General features: G+C 58.2%; 1 protein-coding gene across 5 annotated transcripts in view; it reads left to right on the forward strand.

Moving 5' to 3' along the window:
- The first annotated feature begins 791 nt into the window (after positions 1 to 791).
- LOC104041842 (receptor-type tyrosine-protein phosphatase V-like) overlaps positions 792 to 22,730 on the forward strand; it is a 35,143-nt gene continuing 13,204 nt past the window's right edge. Inside the window, exons 1-23 of one of the 5 annotated variants that reach the window (XR_010376089.1) lie at positions 792 to 1,146; positions 2,258 to 2,321; positions 4,546 to 4,812; positions 5,817 to 6,086; positions 6,643 to 6,909; positions 8,360 to 8,632; positions 9,286 to 9,546; positions 10,102 to 10,374; positions 10,846 to 11,115; positions 11,692 to 11,961; positions 12,426 to 12,698; positions 12,999 to 13,271; positions 13,792 to 14,061; positions 14,459 to 14,731; positions 15,499 to 15,771; positions 16,291 to 16,563; positions 17,285 to 17,554; positions 18,013 to 18,291; positions 18,529 to 18,663; positions 18,770 to 18,980; positions 21,812 to 21,879; positions 22,047 to 22,173; positions 22,514 to 22,561. Coding sequence is in view for 3 of the 5 variants with exons in the window: in XM_064471915.1 (XP_064327985.1) it covers positions 1,081 to 1,146; positions 2,258 to 2,321; positions 4,546 to 4,812; positions 5,817 to 6,086; positions 6,643 to 6,909; positions 8,360 to 8,632; positions 9,286 to 9,546; positions 10,102 to 10,374; positions 10,846 to 11,115; positions 11,692 to 11,961; positions 12,426 to 12,698; positions 12,999 to 13,271; positions 13,792 to 14,061; positions 14,459 to 14,731; positions 15,499 to 15,771; positions 16,291 to 16,563; positions 17,285 to 17,554; positions 18,013 to 18,291; positions 18,529 to 18,663; positions 18,770 to 18,980; positions 21,812 to 21,879; positions 22,047 to 22,173; positions 22,514 to 22,561 (5,054 nt within the window). In the remaining 2 variants the exon portion in view is untranslated. Of the gene's footprint in view, positions 1,147 to 2,257; positions 2,322 to 4,545; positions 4,813 to 5,816; positions 6,087 to 6,642; positions 6,910 to 8,359; positions 8,633 to 9,285; positions 9,547 to 10,101; positions 10,375 to 10,845; positions 11,116 to 11,691; positions 11,962 to 12,425; positions 12,699 to 12,998; positions 13,272 to 13,791; positions 14,062 to 14,458; positions 14,732 to 15,498; positions 15,772 to 16,290; positions 16,564 to 17,284; positions 17,555 to 18,012; positions 18,292 to 18,528; positions 18,664 to 18,769; positions 18,981 to 21,811; positions 21,880 to 22,046; positions 22,174 to 22,513; positions 22,562 to 22,730 lie in introns of those variants that run through there. The other 4 variants (XR_010376088.1, XM_064471915.1, XM_064471916.1 and 1 more) reach the window with 4 other exon arrangements.

The following is a 22,730-nucleotide window of genomic DNA, read 5'->3' on the forward strand; positions in this document are numbered from 1 at the left end:
CTGGCTTCTAGGACAGATGCATCACTGAACCTTTTCCAGCACTGTCCCAGATCTCCAGCACTGATGTGAAGCCTATGGCATCTCCGCTCTGAATCACAGCTGGCATCCTGCCACGCATTGCACAGAGTCAGCACCGCACCGCACAATGCACGGCCCTGCGCATAGCTTGGGGGGCACAGGGTGCTCCCCATGGCAGCACCATGCACAGCTCCTACAACCCACGAGCGGACAAGGGCACAGGACCCAGCCAACCCCTGAAATGGGCAAAGCGCGGTCCAGGTGTCTTTGCATCCCTGGGATGCAACATACAAGAACCTCTCACAATGTGTACGCACCCCCCCGCCTCCAGCTCCAGTCTACCTGGCCCTGTGCCATGAGCATCACATAGAGGCGCACATCTCCCTCCGCACCCAGCATGGCCAAACCTCCCATTCCCCACCAGCAGCCTGCTGTGCAGAAATTCATGCATACAGAGCTAAAGGGTGCACAGAGACAGCCGCAAGGTGCACAGCACCCACACAGGACCCACACTCCTGCCGACGCTCCCCGCAGCATCCGAGCCCAGCTGCCGGAGGCTGCCGTCCGCCCTCCCTCCCCTTGCTGGGGGCCGGTTTGGGCACTCCCTTCCAGCTCAGAGCCGCCATCGGTCCGGTGCTGTCTCCTCCCCTCCCCTCCCCTCCCCTCCCCTCCCAGCACCAGCTCCCACAGCCCTGCGGAACTCCCTCTGATGGCCAGCCCGGGCTGCCGCCGTGCGGGGCCCGCTCCGCTCCGAGCGCCGCGGGCGGACACGGATCCGCGGGAGCGGTAGCGGGTGCGCGCAGCGGGAGGCACGCGCGCACTCGCTGGGCTCTCCCAGCCCGGGGGCGCGCTCCGCTCCTGCCCGGGGGTCGCTGGCAGGGCTGATGGGCACCACGCTGGCACGCAGCGCCCGGCCCCGCTGATGTCACCCGCGCTCGGAAAGCATGTGGGGACGCAGCCCCTCGCTGCCGTGGGAGAAGGGGCTGGCTGGGGACAGCCACTGCTAAGAAGCGACCCCCTCCCAGCTTGTCATCCCTCTGATCTGCAGCCGCCCAGGTCCCAATGAGACCGCCGCTGCTGCCGCTGCTTGCCCTGTGGGTGCTGCACCTCCTGGGAACCCTGGCAGAGGTAAGCCCTTGTCTCTTCGTCTCCCCGTTTGTCCATGCAGGCACTTGGCTCCAAGCTCTCTGGCGGCAAGGGGCTTTGCATAGTCCTACCCCACTGAGGAATGACGGCATATTTCTGGGCTGCCTCTCCAGCCATGCAGCTGCACCAAATTAGCGACGTTTGCAATTACGAGCTGGCTCTTTCCTCCGCTTCCCCCCGCCACCTCGCCGTGCCCTCTTGTCCCAGCGGCTGGGATTGGAGCGTGTTACTGCTACCATGGCTGCATGGCTCCTCGCCCCAGGAATTGGCTGGCTGCTATTCCTGGGGGTCTGGAGCCCCTTCGGTCCCTCTGTGCACAGACTCCCAAAAGCACTGCAGTTGGTGGGGGAGCCAGAAATGAGTCAGCCAGCAGAGCCAAGGGGGAAATAACTAAAGAACGATGATTGCTCCTGTGCGGCTTGTTGCAGGACAGGGAGTGGGCAGAGACATTTCCTTTAATGTGGAGGGAACTAGCCTCAACCTAAGCAGGGCACACCCTGCTCGTGAGCAGACTGCGGGGAGATGGGTGTCCTGCAAACGTGCTCAGCACCCGCTGCAGTGTGGAGGATGCTGGATGCTCTGGAGCTCTCAGTCCAAGCCTTTGCTTTGCAGCCTGTGGGCGATGGCAGCTGGGTTGAGGTCTGGGGTCCCTCCATCCTCCCCTGACATGATCATGGGAAGGGGGTAATGCCTGTAGAGGTAATGAGATTGCCTGGGCCTGTCCAGAGGTCCCTCCTCCCCAAATCTTCCCCTTGTGCCCTGGCTGTTTTGGTGGGATGTCTTCCTCTGTGGGCACAACCCTGTGTTCATCTGCACTCCCAGGAGCCATGCAGAAGGCTGGGGCAGCCCCCAGGCTACATCTGCTGCATCTGCCTTCCCGCCTTGGAGGGCGATGTGAGCAGTGACCTGGGCTCTCCTGCATAAAGGGATCACAGTCCGCAGAGGGTCGCAGCCTGCAGAGGCCATGGCTGGGTGGGAGCTCTGCCCAGCCAGCCTGACCCCTGGCCTGGCACAGGGCGCCTCTCCCAGGCGTGGGTCTCAGCTCAGACCACCTCACCTTGCCCCTCTCTCACTTGACACCTGCAATCCCCAGGGTGACAGATCCAACCGGACAGCACAGGCAGGCTTGGAGGGACAGGATGCACCCAGTGACAGAGGTAAGCCAAAGCAAAGAGGTCCCCGGGTTGCAGAGGGTGGTCTTCGTGCCCGGGAGCTGTGAGATGAGCAGATATGCTGAACCAGGACTCCTGGAGTTAAGAGTAGCTTTGTAAATACTCTGCTTTTGACTTACTGCAGGCTGCAGGTCATGGCCAGGGAAGGGGAGGGAGTCAGCCCCATCCTCTTCCAGCAAGCAGCCTTATGGGGGGGAAGCGTGAGCGATGGACAAGGCCTCCAGCTCCCTCTTTCCCAGGAAGCAGCAAGTGGGCTCAGCAGCAGCACAGGCAGTGATGCCCTGCACGGAGCTCCTGCAGTTGGCCGGGCAGGATCACGCTCCTTGAGGCAGCCCCACGGGTGTGCCGAGGCGGCTGGGGAGCAGCACAGCCGTGCTGTGTTGTGATCGTGGGCCTCAGGGCTGGAGGATGCCTCTGGCCCGTTTTAGGTATCAGTACATTTGTACTGCAGATGTGAAGATGATTGCCAAGAGGCAGATGGAGGCAGGCAATGTAGTCTGTTGGATAACCGAGAGAAGCAGACAAACATGGGTGGAGAACTCGTACCTTCATGAGATAAGAAAGAGCCCACAGTGAAAAACCACCCCTGCTTGAACTTTGCACACAGAGCACAATCCTGCTGGCTGTCTTCAGGAGGAGATAAACCGTGCCCCGTGCTCCTCAAGGGGTTGCGGCTGGGTCTCTGCTGACAGCAAGGGGAGCCCAGGGCAGCGGGTCCAGGTGTAGGCACCTGACCCATAGACACCCAGCTACATTCAGATAACCCTCCTGAGCAGTCTGTTCCTAATTCTGCGCCTAAGCTGCTCAGGAATGACACTGATAAGGGCTTTCCCAGGGGAGCTACGTGCTCCTCTTTTGTGTACCTCTAACTTCCCCAATTCCCTTTGCACCCACCTGCTGAGTGAAGCTCTCAGCACAGCAGCGGGCTCCAAACAACAGTATTGCATGAAAGAGAAGTTACATGTAGTTCTGAAACTGTTCAGCCTTAGGGGAAGGCCACAGATGACACCCGAGCCCCCCTGCCCCCGGGCTCACCCCACACTGCTCCTCTTTTGCTGTGTAAAGGCAGCCCCGGGGCAGATCTCTGGGGCAATGGCTGTGCTTGTTTAAAGCTTTCTTGCCATGCCCGATCACATGTAAACCTGTTACGACATGTTGCACATCGTAAATTTTAAGTGCTAATTATTACATGAATGTCTTATTAGCACTAGAGCTGTTCCGATGTTTCCCAAAGGCTGAAAGCAATCGAGAGCTCGTGGTTCACAGCAAGGCTGGGGATAGGGAGCGCACAACGATCTGCTGGTGGAGGCATGGGGAGGCAGAGATGGAGCCTGCAAGGGTCACGCTGCTGGCTTGGTCCCGACAGACAGGCTCTGTCTGGCTCCTGTTTGTGTAGGTGGTTCCTGAGCAATCTAATGGCAGGGATTCAATAGCAGTTTTGGCCACTGACCCACCAATTAGGCAAAGCCCCGTATGCCACTTCCTTGTCCCCAGACTCTCTCCATCTGGGTGCCACAGCACCAGCCCTGCGGCTGCGGAGTGCTGACCTTACTGCTGCAGCGAGGCCAAGGCAGGGACGCACCTCAGCAGGGCGTTGTGCAAATATAGCCCCACATTTCCTCCGCGTACGCAGCATCCTACTCTTCCCATGCCATCTCTGCACTGGGCAGGACAGTGGGGTGTGGACAGAGCCCACACAGAGGCAGAGACTATTGCAGGGAGCGTCACGGCCCCACTGCCATATCCAGCCTGCTCCCTCACTGGCCAATGTCTTGGAACTGCGAGGTGGACCCGGAGCCCTTCAACAACCCCCTTTGGGGGCTCAGACCAACCAAGGTGGTGAGCAATGCATTATACCCAGCCAATGCAACTTTTCTGCCATAAACCAGGGCTGTCTGGACAAACCATGTGATGGCCTGAAGCCTTCTAGGCTTTCTCCAGTGGAAGAGATGCTCCATGTTTAGGAGCACGTCTTTCACATGGCGCCTTTGACCCCCATCCATGGGGGGTTCTGAACCTTCTGTGTTTTCCATAGGCTGTGCAGAGCCTTTGGGGTCAGGGGGCCTCATCACAGCGGGGCAGTGCCCAAGGTGATGGCCCGGGCCAAGGTGTGCAGTGAGGGTGGGTGGTCTGGGGAGCCTGGCTCTGCAGGCTGGCCACCCACCAGCACCACAGCTCCCTGCTGAGGGCTTTGGCTTTGCCTCTGCAGGGACCCTCCTGAACCTCAGCGTGAGTAACCATGGCCGGTCGGACTCCCTCCTTCTGTCCTGGGATGAGCCGGAGGGGGGTGCCAAGGGATATTCGCTCGCCCTCTCCTCCCTGGGGCCAGGCACGCTGCTGCAGAATGGATCCGCTGGACCCAACATCACCAGTTTCTGGTTCCACGGGCTGACCCCTGGCATGTGCTACGAGATTGAGGTGACAGCCACGCTTGCCAGCATGGAGACCACCAGCCAGACAGTGACAGCACAGACAAGTAAGGCGTTCCCCAGGGTCAAAGGGTCTGAGGTCTCCTACCAATGATCGTCACACTGCTTTAGAGGGTGCGAAGCACAGGTCTGCGCAGAGTCCTGTGAGTCCATGGGGAGGTCAGGTCTTTCCTCACTTCCACAAGGTCCCCAGAGCCCCAGGGGTCATTCACTCATCCTTGCAGAAGGAGGGTCCTGCCCCCCACACTTTGCATGGGCAGGGTTCAGGCTATATCTTCTCCTGGAATAATATAGACCAGTCCATGGTGTGGACTGCAGAGAGCTGAGGGGTGGAAAAGTCATGCCCGAAGGCCTAGAAAGAACTACCAGGAAGTAGCATCTGCTGTGATTTTGGCACGTGTCTGTCAATCACTGGCTCACCCACCAAGCCTTGCTCTGTGCCCTCCCTGGCCAATACCAAGGACTGAGGAAGGGGGCAGGGCTGGTGAGCCCACAGCTCAGGTGAGGATGGCAGCCCTTGCCTGCATCTCTCCAGAGGATCCTCGGGTAAATCAGTGCAGGTGAAGGTGGAAAACCTAGAGGAGGGGAGTAGAGCTGGAGGGACAGGGTTGACCAGCAGAAGAGATGGTGTCAGACGGCAGTGGTGGCTGCAGGGAGCAGGGGCTGGTGCTCACAGGAAGGCAGGTGGCAGGACCCACAGGGCCGGCAGGAACAGAGGACCTGGCAGCAAGTGAGCTCACAGGTAAGCACTGAGGGCTTCACCTTTATCAGTGCGCATCTGGTGTGTTGTCCCTGACCGAGCCTCCCTGCCCAGTTCAGAGTGGCTGTGCAGAGACTGGTCCAAAGGGGATGGTGCAGCCCACACAACCTGTGGGAGACTGGTGAGCTGGCACGGAGGTGGTGGGGCTGTGCTTGGGGGATTGGATCCCATGGAGCTGGCTGGCAGGACCTCAGCAGGTGAAAGCACTGTCCCACTGTCCCCCGAGCAACCTGGCAGGTCAGGCATCGCAAGGCAACCAGCCAACCGCCGTCCGTGCCATGTCTGATGCAGGTCCTTCGCCCGTCTGCAACCTGAGCCTGAGCAGCGGCGGGAGCTCTGCCGTGCTGCGTGCCTCCTGGGAGCACGCCCGTGGGCAGCGGGACGGCTACCGCCTCGCCCTCTACCACAGCGACTCCCAGATGCTTGTGAGAAATGTGTCCGTCCTGCCAAACGCCTCCACATTCCTGTTTGACGGGTTGCTGGCTGGCAGCGAGTACGCCTTGAAGGTCAGCACGCTGGCTGGATCCAGCCAGGCAAGCACCAGTACCCACCAGTGGACAGGTAGGGAATGATGGGTGTGCCTGCCCAAGAGGGAAGGGGTGGGAGAAGGGGCCTGGCAGGAGCGGTGCAGCACACGTGCCAGCTGGGCTGGCGGAGAGCGGGAGGTTTCCAGGCTCGGGATGGGGATGTTGTGTGGGGTGGGAGTTTTTCACATCCCCGCTGAGCCCAGTGGGCTCGGCCAAGGGGACAACCTCGCACCTCAGTCCTGCCTTGCAGGACCTGCAGCTGGGGTTTGTGTGCTCCATGTCCCCATGGGAGAAGGGCTATCTGGGGATCCTGGCAAAAGGCCTTGGCTGGTGGGAGCTGCAGAAATGTTGCATTACCTGGGCTGCCACCCGCTCTGCCCTGCAGCCTGAAAGAGCATGACAGTATGGAGGGCCCTCAAGAGCCCCTCAGCTCGCCTGGGAGACATTCCTCAGCAGACCCCTGCCAGACCCTCAGCACTCGTGCCAGCATAGAAAGCAGCTGTGGGCATAGGAGACCCTGGGGCAGGAGGAGGGTCCAGGGACCCTCAGCCCCAGTGCTGAATCTTGCTGCCTCCTGCTCTTCCCCTCAGCTCCCTCCATCCCCAACCAGCTGCGGCTCAGCCCAGGCTCCAGCACCAGCCTCGTGGCCTCCTGGGTGGGTGCTGGGGGGGCCGCCTGGCTGCACCTCGCACTCCACAACCTCCTCACCCAGACCGTGACCACGACCTTGTCAGCCAGGAGGGGCCTCACCAACTACACCTTCCAGCATCTCCACCCCGGCACCCAGTACTGGCTGGGGCTGAGCGCCACGGCAGGGCCCTACACTGTGCGGGGACCCAATGCCACTGCTTGGACATGTGAGTATGATGGCCAGGGATGGGGGAGCACCTCAGTGGCTCTGGGTTTCTCCCTACTCTCGGTCCAGCCCCTGAATCCAAAGGTCTTCTGCCAGACCCCCATGTGCAGAGGGCAGTTATTCTCCTTGGACCTGAGTGAAAGGTGCTCCAGGACATGTGTCTGGGCACTGCAATAGTGAGGCCAGTAAGTTGCCCCACAGTGAATTCCCAGTGCTGTCCTACTTCCCCCTGGGATGCACTGGGATCAGCCTACGGCCTCCCCCTGAGGAGGAGGATGGAAGGGCAGGACATCCCACTGGTGTGCGGTGCAGCTGGGGCCGGAGTGTCCTGTGCCTCAGGGCGGTCCAAGGGCAGCAGAGAAAACATTGGGCAAGAGGACAGCAGTTTGAACTGGAGGTTCCTGCAGGGAAGTGGGTCTTTGGTCCTCTTTGATTGCTGTCAAGGGTATATTTCAGTAGCACCAAACCTCATCCTGGTGGATGTCCCTAACGCGCTGGGTGCTGTGCAAACACAGCCACAGAAGCCAGCCTCTGGCAGGTCAAGAAATTGAGGTTAGGCCTCCCAGACCCCAGCTAGTTACACCAGTCAGCCCAACTTCCTCCACCTTCTGGCCTCAGGCTGAGGGCCCTGAGAGCAGGTGACTTCCACCACTAGGGTCCTGGTTTGCTGCCAACACTGTGTCCGTAGCCCTGTGAACAGTTCTGGCACTGGACTTGCTATCCCAGATATTCCCAGGAAAAATGGGGAAAATGGGGAGGGCAAACCTAGCCTCCTGGACAGAGCAAGACTCATTCCAAACTCCAAGAAAGCATTGCCCCTCTCTAGTGAGGAGCAACAAATTATGGAGGTGCCAGCTGCAAACTCAGGGCTGTTGTGGCCAGTGACTCCTCCTGGCCCTGGGCAGAGATACTGGTCAGGCATATGCTGGAAGGTCCTGGTTGCCACCAGATGACCAGTGTCCAGCTCTTTCCTGCTCTGCCTGCCAGCCCAGGAAGCTGGATTCTGCTCACTGCTGACTCTGCAGCTGGGATTTTGGAAGACCTCCACATCCCCAGCTGGTTTGTTTCTGCTATGGAGTGAGTCTGACTTGATCCCTGCCGTTGCCAGTCTGCGGCTCTGACCTACACAACTGCCAGACACACAAGCCAGGGGCGTCTGGCCAGGAGTTCTGTCCGGGCCAGTTCCTGGGAATATCAGCAAGCTCATGACAGGACACGAATGGAGAGGAGGGGGACTTTCAGGAATTTCCCAGCAGTGCTGCCAGCTACATCTGGGCTCTGCTAGACCAGGAATGTTTGTGCTGGGAAACAGAGACGGCACGGTCCAAAAGGATGTCTAAGGCTGGATGTAATCCTGCAGATAAGGAAGCAGGGAATGAGGCTCAGGGCTTTATGGGGTCCAGAGCACCCCATAATCCTGATGCATTCAATCCCGTTCCCTTCCCTTCCAGACCCCCTGAGCCCTGGCAATGTGACCCTGAGCAGTGCAGAGGAGCAGAGCTCCTTGCAGGCTTGCTGGAGCACCCCAGCGGGAGAGAGGGACTTCTACCTGGTGACGCTGCAGGAAGGAGAGGATGGTGCTCCGACGAGGAACATCTCTGTCAGCGGAGACAATGACCATGTCACATTCCACGGGCTGAGCCCTGGGAAGCAATACTCTGTCCAGGTGACGGCAGTGGCTGGGCCTTACCGGGCATCAGCCCGCAGCACAGCAGCCTGGACACGTAAGCAGAAAGCCTGAGCGTGTCCTTTCAAGGCCATTTCTGCCACCTGATGGAAGGGCTGATGCCCAGAGGGAGGCTGGTGTGATGCTGGGGGGGGGATTGCGGCAGGGGCAGAGATGGGGCTGTGCAGTGCAATGGCACCTGGTCTCAAGAGCAGGCTGTGGGTCAGAGTGACAAAACCTGCTGCCCCATGCTTCCTTGTGAAGGTGGACTCAGAGGCCCTTGGCAGACTTGTGCCAGGTAGCGTCAGGCATGAATCAAGACCAGATCCTACTCAATAACCTTTGGACCCAGTGTTCAGCAGGCTTCAAGACATATTCCCCTCCCTCTGCTCACAGCAGCTGGGTAGCGAGGCACCACCAATCCCCCCAGAGCAGCATCCCCCTGTGCCCAGTCCCTCTAGGGCAACTCGTGGAGGCATGGTTGGTGCTGTCCCAGAGCTGCCACCCTGGGAAGGAAGAACAGGACCCTTAAAAGGTGTGGGGAGGCACTCACCCCGCCCCGGGCACTGAGAGAAGTAAAAGGCTCTCTGTGCAGCCCTGGATGCCCAAGCCTGGTGGGAGGACCGCTGCAGAGTGTCATGAGAGCAGCCTGGCTGCCTGATGCACGGCCCCGCACAGTGACGTGCATAATCCCATCCTTGTCCCTTGCAGAGCCACTAGCACCATCTGCTGTGAGTCTGTCCAGCCAGGGGAGCCCCTACAGCCTGCTAGCCAGCTGGGAGGAGGCGGTGGGAGAGGGCTACGTGCTGGCCTTGAGCCCCATGGAGCACCCAGTGAAGAACAGCTCGCTGCTCAGCGGTGTCACCAACTTCACCTACGAGGGCCTCCGCCCTGGGACACTCTACACCTTTGAGGTCAGCACCGTGGCTGGCCCCTACACATCCACACCCCGGCGCATCACCCACTGGACACGTGAGTGCCACAGTCCTCACCGCAGCCAGCCCCAGGGTTCCCGCTGTGTCCTGGCCTTCTCCCCGATGTCATGCCTCAGGTCTTCTGCAGCTTCATGCCATAAAAGGGCAAAAGGCTGAGGAGGAAAGCAGAGGTGCTGCTGGGTGTGCCTGACCCTGGTCTGTATGCCAACAGCTCAGCACGAGGGTCAGCAGAGCCCAGCGCCCTCCTCCTCCCCTGGGCCGCCCTCCCATGGCACTGCTCAGGCTGCATCTGCCCTGAACCGCCTCTCCATCACCCTGGTCCAGACCATCCCACCCACCACCTCCTCCAGCAGCACAGTAGTCCTCTCTCACCATGCCAGTTTGAACTCTATGCTGGCCCAGTCTCTGCCAAACCGGTGTGTGGGTGTCAGCAGGGGTCACAGTGGCCTGCTCAGACCCCACGGGTGGCCAAAGCACCTGGATGTGGGTTTTCCCAGGGAAGGGGCTCCAGACCCAACACATTTGGGGTTGCACTTCTGCCAGGTGACCCCAGTCCGCGTGCAGCTGTGACTCTAGAACTTACCTTTCCTAGATCCTTTGCCGCCGGAGCAGCTGACCCTCAGCAATCAGGGCCACAGCACCTCCCTGCAAGCCTCCTGGAGAGCAGCTCCCGCTGGCAACACCTGCTACACAGGCACCCTCTGGGAAACCAAGTCCCAGGAGCAGGTCAGGAACATGACCGTGGGGAACAACTGGACAAATGTCACCTTTGAGGACCTGGTCCCCGGGCGACAGTATACACTGGAGATGGCTGCTATGGCTGGACCTTACAGATCCCCTGCGCGATCAGCCACAGACTGGACTTGTGAGTGTGTTACCCCTACCTCACCCCTACTGCAAACTGCGACCACAGCCTGTCCAACGAGAGCAGAAACCTCACGGCATGGAAGCGAGGCAGGGTATAGACCATGTATGGGGAGCGGGGGGGACATGGGGCAGGGGTGCATAGACCGACAAAGAATGGGACGACAAACAGAGCCACATTCAGCCAGGTTGGAAGTAAAAGGGTCTTCAGTGCAGGACAAACCCATCACTGAACGGAAATCATTTCCAAATGTCACCCAGCAGTAAAGGTGGGGACCTGCTCCCATGTCTGCTGTGGAGCAGAAGCTCAGGCTGTTCTGGGGTTTGATGTGCCAGGGCTGTTTTGTGACCTGAGCCCACCAGGGACATGCAGTGGAGGGTGCCCGGGACAGGCACGTGCAGGCTCCCACTCCACTCCACGGCAGCTCCACCGTGACTGCCTCTCATTGCCTGGATGTCTCTTCTCTCTCAGACCCCCTGGCTCCGGCTGGTGTGACCCTGACCAACACCCGACACCCGCTGGGACTCTCTGCCATCTGGGACAAGGCTGCTGGCGATGTGGACCAGTTCCACCTCCAGCTCTACAGCAAGAGCCATCCAGCGCAGAGGAACATCTCAGTGGGGCCAAACATCCACAACTTCACGTTCCTGGGGCTGTCCCCTGGCGTTCAGTACTTCCTGAAGGTGACTGTCCTCGCTGGCCCATACAGATCCTCGTCACACTTTGCCACCGAGTGGACATGTGAGTAAGAAGTGTCCCCAGCCTCCTGCAGGGACAAGGCATCCTGGCACTGCCCTGCAAGACTGGCAGTGACATGGATGTGTCCGGGCAGAGGGAGGGCTCTGGTGAGACCTGCGTGCTCCCTGCCTCTGGGAATCAGAGCATGTTTCATGGGTTAGGTGCTGTGTGCCAGCTTCTGAGCCCCAAAAGACCCTTTTCCCCAGCTCAGGCTTTCCCCAGTCAAGCTGAACCTTCTGCCTAGACTGCTCATGATCTCAAGACCAGCCTGGGACTGGTGGGAGAGGGGTGCAGGAGGGGAAGCGCAGAGATCCATCTGGGCTTGCTGGTCCCTGTCCATGGAGCAGAGCAGCCTACTTGGGAGCTGAGTGCTCTCATCTCGGTACAGCTCCTGCCTGCTAGCAACGACTGGGGGACATGCACGGGCAACTCACAAGTCCCCCAGGACAACAGGACAGATGGCAGTCAGCTGCCACCACTTCTCTTTTAGCCTTATGCAGGAGGTCCAGGCTGTGTCCAGGCTTTTCCAGTTGATTTCTTCCATGATCTCATGGACCTCCATGCTGTGTTTCCCCCTAGATCCACTCTCTCTGGCTAATGTGAGTGTACAGCCTGGCCAGAGACCCCAGGAGCTACGTGTGAGCTGGGTGGAGTCAGGCGGTGGCAGAGACCACTTGGTACAGCTCTCGGCGGCCGAATCCCTGTCCATCATCAGGAATGTGTCCGTCCCCCGTGGAGTCACCCAGCTTGAGCTGGACGGGCTGGTGCCAGGGTCCCGGTATCGCGTGGAGATAATTTCTCAGGCTGGGCCTCATCGCACCTCCTCTCAGACTGCCATCGGCTACACTGGTAGGAACGCAGCTCCTCTGCACCCATCCCCACCCCTGGTACCCAGCCTGGCTCTGACCTGGCGAGGGGCTGGGCACCAAGAGGGAGGTCCAAGGGTTGTTCTGCAGGAGGGCCCTGAGACCGTGTCCCTGCAACACCACTGGTGCCTGTCTTGCCTGTCTCCTACTCAAGATGCTGGCTGTCTTGTTGGGGCCCCCACTTACCCAGAGCCCAGCAGCTCAGTGGGGCATGCTGTGAGCCTTCCCGAGCACTTTGGGACAAGGGGGTCTCAGGCCACGGTGGTGATGCACTGTTATCACCTGGGATGCAGGAAGCACCTTCGATCTGGGAGCAACCCGCTGCTCTCAGCAGTCTTTAGACAGCATGTGAGATGCTCAGTCCTGCAGCTCCCATCTTCATTCCCAAATTAGAATCAGGCCTGAGATCCTAGGTTTGTCTCCTGTAACGCTGTTTCTTTCCTGCAGTCCCGTTACCACCTCTTTCCCTGTCGGCAAGCCCTGTCAGCACTGCTTGGGCTCTGGCTGTGCACTGGGAGACCCCTCCTGGGCAGAGGGATGGATACGTGCTCAGCATGCACGAGGAGGGCTCTTCTGCGCCAGCAAGGAACCTGGAAGTAGGGAAGGACAGCACCAATGTCACCCTGGCACAGCTGGCACCAGGAACTTGCTACCTTGTTAGGATCTGGGCAGTAGCTGGACCCTATCGCTCTCTCCCCAAGAACATCACTGGCTGCACAGGTGAGCATCCGTACCACCCACGGGTGATGTGGGTGGGAGCACTGCGAGGAGCTCCAGAGTGGGACGGGGATCAATGTTGGCACCCAGGGAGAGGAGGGCACCCTGGTCGGGTTCCCAGTGATGTTGGCCTGTGGTCTTCTTCTGCTTCTTGGCAGCCCTCTTGTACCACAGGGACACAGAGCACTTGCTGGCCGGTTGCTGCTGGCTGCCTGGGAAAAGCAAGACTCCCCTCCGGAGACAGCTGCATGTTCAGAACTGGATCTTTTTCTCTCTGAATCACATGTCTGTCTTTCCTCACAGTTCCTGCTGCACCAACAAACCTGAGCCTTACCAACCCAGGCAGCTCCTCAGAGCTTTACACGTGCTGGAACAAGCCCCCAGGCAGGAGGGACCACTACCGTGTTATTCTGTATAGCCTCAGCACCCAGAGCAGGGATCAGGTCCAGACCTTGAGTCCGGATGCCCAGAACATCACCTGGACTCACTTGGAGGCAGGCAGCAGGTTTGCTGTTCAGGTCACTGCTGTGAAGGGATCGTTCGAAGCCTCCTCCACCAATGTCACCCAGTGGACATGTAAGTATGATGGGCTGGGTTAGACACAGGTTAGACTATGCCCCAGAGCCTCCCTGTGAGCCTTGCAGAGCACCCACCACCACCTTCCCCATCCCAAACCATCCCTGCTGCTCTCCTAGCTTCTACGTAGTTGTCCCACCTTTCTGTGCACTGTCCTCACCCCTTCCCCAACGGAACCAATCCCCTCTACCCACCTCAGAGGCTCTGGGTATCTCCCCTGCCGCGTCCGGCTGCAAGCCCTGGGGATATTGCACTCAGAGCCGCGTGTGCTGTCAGCCCATTTGTCCCCATGCTTCTCTCTGGGGGGATCTCTGGTGGCCAGCCTGCCCACTGCTCGGTGGGAACTGGGGGTGGGAGCAGGAGCAGGAGCAGGAGCAGGATTAGGTAGGTAGGTGGCAGTGGAAGTCCAGCCCACGGCACTGCCAGAGCGTGAGGAACCACTGGGCAAAGCAGCCGGCTCACAGCGCTGAGCAGTGAGGAGTGGCACACTGGGGCTGACTGTTTCCCTGTTGCTTTCCAGATCCCTTGGCCCCTGCCAACCTCACCCTGGGCAGCCCGTCTGCCGCAGCACTGCAGGTCTCCTGGGCAGCAACAGGGCGCGGGGCAGAAAGCTATGTGGTGGACGTCTATGACATAGCCTCCAGCAGTCGTGCTGGGCGCGTGGTGCTGGGTGGGGATGCCAGGAGTCACACCTTCAGGAACCTGAGCCCCGGCACCCGCTACAGCGTGGCAGTGAGGGCCATAGCTGGGCCCTTCCACACCAGCACCCCCAACCTCACCCACTGCACACGTGAGTATGATGCTTTCCTTGCAGCCAGGGGTCCTCCACCAGATCTCCCCCGTCGTGGTTCAAGTCAGAGGCCATACTGGTGCAGCCAGATGCTGCCTTCCTCCCCCATCCATGCACGCGCTCAGTGCTCATGCCCTGCAGGATGTAGCATGGGGAATCTGTGCATGACCCCGTGGCCTGGCCACCCGTGTCCCAGGTGGCTGTCCACAGCCATCCACAGCGCCAGGGAGGACGCAGTCCCTGGAGGCAGCTGCCACAGAGTCAAGGGCAAAGTCAGCCCTCGGGACCTTGCAGGACTGACCCACCTCCTGCAGCACAGGCTTGGCACAGACATGGAGCACCTCCTTCCCCTCAGCCTGAACGTGGCTCCTGGCAGTGACTTGTGTTTCCTCTCCAGGTCCGCTGCCCCCAGCTGCTGTGCACTGGCTGAGCACGGGGCACCCCGACAGGTTGAGCGCGTCCTGGGAGGCCACGGCAGGGGAGCGAGATGGCTACACACTGACCCTGTACCAGGCACGGCTGGGCACCGTGGCAGCTGCAGCTTCACTCAGGAGAGACACCCACAACTACACTTTCATGGGCCTGACCCCGGGATACGAGTATTCCCTGGAGGCCAGTGCCACGGCTGGACCATACCAGGCAGCGGCACCCAACATCAGTGGCTGGACACGTGAGTGCCCGGAGGAGCGTCCTCTGCAGAGGGGTGGGAGATGTTGCATCACTGGGCAGCCCTGAGGAGGGCTGGGAGGTTTACAGGGGTTCTGGTGCCTTTGGAGATGTGCGTGCATACGTGCATGGCTGCAACACGCAGCAGCTAGTGCACGGGCACACTGTTACCCTCACAGGGGCATGGATTTTCAACTGTGGACTTGCACAAGTACATGCTGATGACATGTAGGGTTACCCAGCTGTGCCCATGCAGAGACATCCCTCTGCCCGTGTAGCCCCATCTCTCTGTATACAGGAGAACTCGCACCCTTGCTGAGTCTCCTCCAGCAGGTAGAAATGACATTACCATAAAGGTCCATGAGTCAGTGTAGCAGAAGAGGCTAATCCACAGTCCTCCCAGGAGAACAGGTCTTTGCTAGTCCAGCACTTCTCCCCACCCCGAAAGATTTTAGGCAGCTGCATGCCAGCTGGGTGCCGGAGGACGTGTGCACACGCAGCGGTGGCAAAGGCGCTCCAGCTGGGCTATGGGGATGTGGGTGACCTGGATGAGGGAGGGTTGGCATGTGAGGGACCACAAAGGGTGAGCAGCATTAAAGGCGAGGTGGGATGGGGATGGAAAAGAGAAAAAGTGAGGAGGAGAAGTGTGCCAGAGGGGGCCTTTGTGTCCCAGCCCTCAGCAAGCATCTGTTCTGCCGCACAATGTCCTGTCAAGTGTGTTTCCTCCTGCCCAGTCTCTGGTCCCTAACATCAGGTCTGGTGACTCCCCAGGCCCACTGCCCCCGGCCACGGTGCGCTTGCTGAGCACGGGGCACCCCGACAGGCTGACCGCGTCCTGGGGAGCCACGGCCGGGGGACAAGACGGCTACGCACTGACCCTGTACCACGCGCGGCTGGGCACCGTGACAGCTACAGCCTCACTTGGGAGAGACACCCACAACTTTACCTTCATGGGACTGGCCCCAGGAAGCAAGTATGTGCTGGAGGTGGTGTCCACGGCAGGGTCCTACCGGACACCTGCAGGGAACGTCAGCAACTGGACATGTGAGTACCCTGTTCTGAGGGTGATGTGTGCCTTGCTGGGCGGTCATGAAGGCTCACAGCAAAGGACATGGCCCCACTGACCTCCATGGCAGACCCCGAGCCCCGCCTGAACCCAAGGGTATATCAGTGCTGTGGCACTGAGCAGGGCACTGCCTGCCCTCACCATCTGCTCCGCCTGCCTGGATTAGATCAGCTGCAGCTCCAGGGGCTGTGCTTCGGAGGAGAGGCATGGAGCAGCAGACAGGGACATTCACCTTCCCTCCAGCCAGCTGGGTGCTCCCTCCTTTCCCATCCCTGGATACCTCGGTCCAGCTGGGACAGGGCTGCCTCTGCTCAGACAAGCACCTCTTGAAGCTTGCAGAAGCTGCTTTTAGCTGCCTCCAGGCTGGTGGATGCAGCCATCCAGCCGAGACAAAGTGCCCTGCCCTGTGTGGTGCATCCCTTCTGATGACACTGCCAAGATACCAGGCAATGTCCTCAGACCCTCCACTGACAACGTCTCCTGTCCTGTCTCTCCAGACCCCCTGCCACCCCGTAACGTGTACATGACAAACCAGGGGTATCCCAACAGGCTGAGCGCATCCTGGCGAGCTGAACCCCAAGGACAAGACAGTTACAGGCTCCTCCTGTATCACTCGGGCTCAGGTATTTTGGCAGCCAATGTGTCTGTTGGGAAAGGCATCAGCAAATTCACCTTTTCTGGCCTGGCTCCAGGACACAAATACCTGCTGGAAGTGGTGTCGGTGGCAGGGCCTTACACAGCCTCCGCGGGGAACATCAGCGACTGGACAAGTAAGTGGGGAGAGCAGGCGGTCCTTACGTCATGCGTGAGGCTCAGCCTTCCCCAGCCAGGCAGGCTCAGCCCCTGTGGTGGGAAGGGTTAGTGCCAGGGCCAGGGCTGCTGCCTGGAGGCTGTAGGTACCACGGAAGCAATGGCATCATGGGCTGTGCAAGCCCCTGGTGGAGGGGAGAGCAGGGCAATACTGCCTGGGAGACCACGAGGCCTTACAGCCGGGGGGGACACCCCACCATCCCTGCTGCCTTTCTGCCAGCACTCAGAACGTTCCTGGCATGGGGGATAGGGGGAGGCTGGGCTTGGGGTTTTTTTTTTTCAGGAATGTGGAAATTGCAGATAAGCACAATAAGCCTTTTCATGTGCTTGTCCCCACATTCCTTGCACTTTGTTTGGGGAATCCAGAGGTCTCTGCTCCCACGCTCAGCCAGCCCCTGGCAGGGTGCTGGGAGTCATGTGCAGAGCCCTTCAGGCAGGTCTCTAATGAAACATGCTAATTAGCAGGAGGAAGAATCCACCTCCTCGTGCTCCTCACTCTGCATCTCCTCCAATTGCCATTTAAAGGTCATTTCTGGTAGTGGCAGCCGGCAGCTGCAGAAACGTTATCACTGAACACGTGAAGTTTCCTTACATGTTACCCATCTTCTGCTTGCATCTCTACAGGATGGAAGAGAGTGCCTGCATGCCAGTAACTCTCCCCTGGTGTGGTTTTCATTGTAGCCCCCTCAGTTCCTAAAAATCTCTCTGTGGTAGCTGAAGGGAACAACACGATGCTCATCTCCTGGGACAGTGTCTCTGGACAGCAGGACGACTGCCAGCTGTGGCTGCGGGATCCCAGGAACAGCACGCTGCCCCGGCGGCATGCCCTTGGCAGAGGGCAGGTCCAGCACCTCCTCCAGGGGCTGATCCCAGGGAGGAACTACTCTGTCTCCTTGAGCTGCGTGGCTGGGCCCTACTGGAGCAGCACCAAACCCCTGGCAGTGCCGATGGGTAGGTGTGCGCTGCCCTGGGGATGGGGGAGTGCAGGCTGGAAGGGGGAGAAACGCCTGGGTGGCCTCAAGACAGGATCAGTCCTTGAGGATCAACAGAACTGTAGGAAGTGGTGGGAGGAAAGGAGAACCAGCAAGATAACCCACTGGTAGCCATCAGCTCCCTAAGCTAGCCTCGCCACAGAGATTTCCCATCACCCTGTGGCATGGCCACCTGTGAAGCAAAGCAGTCTCTGCAGAGCTCTCCTATAAGACATCTGCTGAGGCCCTGACCCATTTGCCTTGTCCTGTGGCCCTTGGCACAGAAGGGTCCCAGGTCGCGGATGTCCAGCTCTGCTCCTCTCCCATTGACCTAGGGACAGGCAGTAGAGGACCACAGTGGCTCTGGGCTGACACATGGGCTGAGGCTGGGATTTCTCTGATCCATTAAGTACAGAGCCCACCATATCTCCTTTGCAGAGCCGAAGCCAGTGGAGGATGTGCAATGCCTACCAGAGTCAAGGAGCCTTTACTTGAACTGGACCAGCTCTCCTGGAGATGTGGAGGTTTATGAGGTGGTGACAGAGAGACTTTCTGATGGATCTCCCACCTCCAAGTATGTCATAAGTGCCCCTGCGAGCGAGGCCAGTCTGGAGGGGCTGAGGCCAAACTCATCGTACCGAATTGTTGTGAGCACAGTGGGCATGAACACAATGAGGAGCCAGGCTGTGACTCTGCTCTGCAACACAACAGTGGAGGGTGAGTTCCCTTCTTCCCCACAGCCTTGCCACAGACCCAAGAGAAGGCACACAGTGTTGCTAATTAGACCTGGGGACTCCCTCGGATGCCTGTGAGCCCCATGCAGTCCTGCACCGAAGTGCAGTGGTTCAGAGCTCTGAGCAATGATGCTGGGACCAGTCACAGGCTGAGCAATGTGTGGTGGGTCCGTGGGCACAGGGACACACTAACAGGCTGCGCTTGCTGGTTTTCTTCCAGCCCTGCCTCCACCCTTGCAAGCAGACATCTTCCAGGTGGAGGCCAGCTCCACAGTTATCATCTCATCTGACCTATTCAGCGAGGAGAATGGCCAGATCGAGTATTATGGTGTCATTGCTACCACTAATGATTCACGTAAGTGCCCCTGCACACCCTGATCTGCAGCGACTCCCTGGAGGGAAGCAGGTCCCCTGGATGTCACTTCGGGACTACCACTGTCACCTTGTACATTCCCCTTCAGTGCTGAGGCCCACCCAGGAAAGCATGTCCAGCACATGGTATGACCACTATTACGGGACAGAGGACTCCTACCTGGCTGTGCTGATCCCCAATCCCTTCCATCCGAGCCCCAGGAGCACCCCCAAAACCTGGCGAGTGCCAGTGGGAACAGAGGAGTGTGGCCAGTCCAGGGCAACGTGCAACGGGAAGCTGAAAGCCAATGAACAGTACAGGTGAGAGATGTGAACATCCCTCCTGAGGGGAAGGGGCTGGAGGAGAAAAGGGACTGCACAGGTCCTGCAAGGTGCCACCAGGATGCCACCTCACCCTCCTACTCCCCAGAGCCCCAGGGGCTGCCCCCCCAAGCAGCGCCCGAGGGATACAAGGGCCGGCGTACCGGGGAATATTAGACGGCATGAGTGGGCAGGGAGGGGGAGAGCAGTGGTGAAAGCTGAGGCTGACAAGGGCTGTATGTGATGCCTTGGGAGCTGGGCAGTTGTCCACCTCCAGGGTAAGAACTAAAATGGATACTGTTATTTGTAGGGCTTTTGCATGCGATTCAGAGCCACCTGCAGACTCAGAAAGTGCAAAAATGAAGCAGATTCAGTAACATTAGTTCGAGTGGTGCCTACAGAATCAGGGGCTCAAAGGTTGAGGGTAGCAAACACACAAAGTCCAAGTTCCCCATGAGACACAGAGATCACAATATTCATAAATTCAAAGTCATATTTGACCAGGTCCCTGGTGCTGGGTTTGGACCTGCTGGCTCTCCTTCCTTTCTACTCTTTTGCTTTGCTCTCTCTACTTCTGCTACGTGCAGACTCTGCGCTCACATGAAAAGCTGACATTGATTCTTATGGAGTCGGTTTAGATTTACACAAGTTGCTGTACAGGGGCTCTTAACTCAAGCTGCTGTTTGGGGCAGCACTGGCAGAGAACAGAGACTGGTGTTAACACTGGGCTGCGTCAGGGGAGTGGGAGATGGCTGCTTCTCCTGGGAATAAAAAGGAGTTTCCAGAGAGCCATTCCCTTGGAAATCCCACCCATAGCAGGATCATCAGGAGCAAACAGCTCTTTGGGCTCTCCCTAGGTCCTGTATTATCATGTGTGGCAGGAAAATTGCATGATGATGCACTGCCATCCCATGCCCAGCACAGGCGTTGTGATCCCTGAGATGGCACGGGAGAGTCTCCAATTGATTCAGAAGGTTTGCGATCTATTCTTTATTGCTCCTGCCCAACTCACCCTCGGGCATGGCAGGGCAAGCCTTACGCTAGCAGCCTCAGATGTGGCCTTCTGTTGTGATTTAGCCCCAGCCAGCAACTGAGGCCCACACAGCTGCTCGCTCACTGCCCCCACCCCAGGGGGACAGGGGAGAGAATCAGAAGGGTAAAAGTAAGAAAACTCGTGGGTTGAGATAAGAGCAGTTTAGTAATTTAAATAAAATACAATAATAATAATAATGATGATGTAATGAAAAGGAAAACAGTGAGAGAGAGAGAGAAGCGAAACCCAGGGAAAAAAACAAGTGATGCAACTGCTCACCACCCACTGAGCGATGCCCCACCAGTCCCTGAGCTGTATCGCTGTCCCCCACCCAGCCAACTCCCCCCAGTTAATGTACTGAGCGTGATGTCATATGGTATGGAATATCCCTTTGGCCAGTTTGGGTCAGCTGTGCTGATCGTGCACCCAGCAGAGCATGGGAAGCTGGAAAGTCCTTCCCTAGTGTAAGCACTACTTAGCCACAACTGAAACATCAGTGTGTTATCAACATTATGCTCCTACTAAATCCGACACGCAGCACTGCACCAGCTACTAGAAACAAAACTAGCTCTATCCCAGCCAAAACCAGGACACCTCCTGCTCCAGCCGTCACGGCTGAGACAAGGGACAGCCTGGGTGCAAGCTGGGTCCGTGTTGCAACGCACTGGCTCAGACCAAGGTCTGCCTGACCCATCTCTTGTAGCTGCCAGCAGCCTTGAGGGGAGTTTAACAAAAGCACAAACACAGCGGGGTAACCCTCTGCCTCCAAAATACTGTCCAGCCAGTCTGAGGGTGTATATCTGCCCTCCGTGCTTCCCAGCTGCCATTTTCACCCCAGCATTGACCTCCCACAGGGTAATAGCTAATTCAGACCCATCAGGGTGTCATTAGCCCACCTACTGAGATTGAATGACGTGTACTTAACTGCCCAGTTACTCAGGACTAGAAGATCCTTTTGCACCTCTTCACAGCTTGCTTTCATTTTGGCTGCCCTGAACAATATGTACCCTCGGTAAACTGTGCTGCTTTCCTAGTTAATCGTTAGTAGTGTGGTGAAAAGCAGATACCTCTGACAGCACATCTCCACTCTGAAAGCCAGCCCTCGTTTCCCATCTTTCAGCGAGTTATTTGTCCACAAGCCCTTATGTCTCATGCCACAGCATCTGCAGGCTCACTTTGCAAAGAGGTCTTTGCTCTGGCAGCTGTCGGGGGTGCTGCCAGAGGCGACTCACACTGGGCTCCCCAAACACTCGGCTGCTAAAGTCCAAAGCTGTGATTGAAACCCTTAGCTTGCATTCAGGACACAGGAAGGCCTACCCTTCCAGGTTACCTGCTTAGAAAGAAGTCAGCTCTGCAGGGAGCTGTGCGGCTTGGCGCGCACACTTCTGGGACGAGAGGGGTGTAGGGCAGATCTCCACCGGGAAGGGGATGTCCCAGCCACTTCTGTGTGCATGGAGAGGGGTGTGGGAAAGGGCTCAGCCCTCCCAGCTGAGGGGCCCCTGTTTCAGTCACCCAGGCTTAGCTCTTTCAAGTCAACCCAATTAGTGGGTTGACACGAACTAAGACGGTGAGTCATCCCAGCTTGATTTTCCCTGCGTACTGTTGTCTTTCCCTACTTCTGTCCAAGAGGCAGAAAAGGGAGGAGAGACCATTTCCATACATTCCTTAAATCCCTACCAGAAAACCAGCTTCAAAACAGAGGCAGCTGCCCTGTTCCCTTGGGTCTTCCTGCTGCTGGCTGCATGGGAGCTGTGCTCAGTTCAGATTGCCCCTGACGCGGGACTCTGCTTTGCCCTAGGTTCAGCATCGCTGCCTTCACCAAGTATGACCCAGTAGCCCCTGCAGTGACATTCACCATGTTCTCAGGTAAGATGGAGAATGGCGTCTTCTCTACCTGGCTGTGCAGGTCAGAGCCAATTAACAACCTGACAAAGGCGAGCCAGAGGGAGAGCGTAGGCTGGAGCAAATATAATAAATAAAGTGCAGCCATTTGCTGACTCTTACTTCTGTCCATCCTATCTCTTTGGTTCCAGCAGCTGGGTCTGGTGCAGACGCAACTCCACTCTCAATGCCAATAATCGCTGGAATCGTTGTGGGATTTCTGTTGACACTTGCAGCTATTTTTGGTTTGGTCTACTGGAAACAGCTCAGAGCAAAGAGGTGAGGATGAGCCGTCTCTTGCCTGGTGGGTGCAGGCTGAGAAACCCAGCCTTCTATGCCAGGCCAGGAGGAAGAGCAGTGAGAGGGTATAAAATGAGATTTAGGCAAACTAGGACACCCGCCAGTGGAGTTTTGCCTGGCAAGCACAGAAGCAAAAGGCAGAGGCGAGAGGGGAGCTGTCTGAGTGCAGTTAATTCACAGAACCTACACGTGCACGAGGCAGTGTGCCTGATGTGAGCTGTCTGCTCACAAGCGCTCCTTGAGCCAGCAGTTCACAATACGCTCACAGCATGTCTCTGCACCACAGGGAAGAGTAACATCTCCAATTCTTTGATTCTAGAACCAAGAAGAGCAGCCTGCCCCAGGAAATGGTGACCTACAGCTTGAGGTGAGTGCTGGAGCCTTCCCTATCTGCACGTCCCCACTGCAGGTCCCAGAGTCCTTCACTTACTTCCTTTCTCATACTTTGACTCAGGAAAAATCCAACTTTCTCCTCTCCTTCAGTTATTGTTTAAATCATAGGCTTTCCCATGTTCAGTATTTATTGCCCAGCTCCA

Source organism: Phalacrocorax carbo, chromosome 23 (genome assembly GCF_963921805.1).
Source record: "Phalacrocorax carbo chromosome 23, bPhaCar2.1, whole genome shotgun sequence".
In the NCBI taxonomy this organism is placed as follows: Eukaryota; Metazoa; Chordata; class Aves; order Suliformes; family Phalacrocoracidae; genus Phalacrocorax; species Phalacrocorax carbo.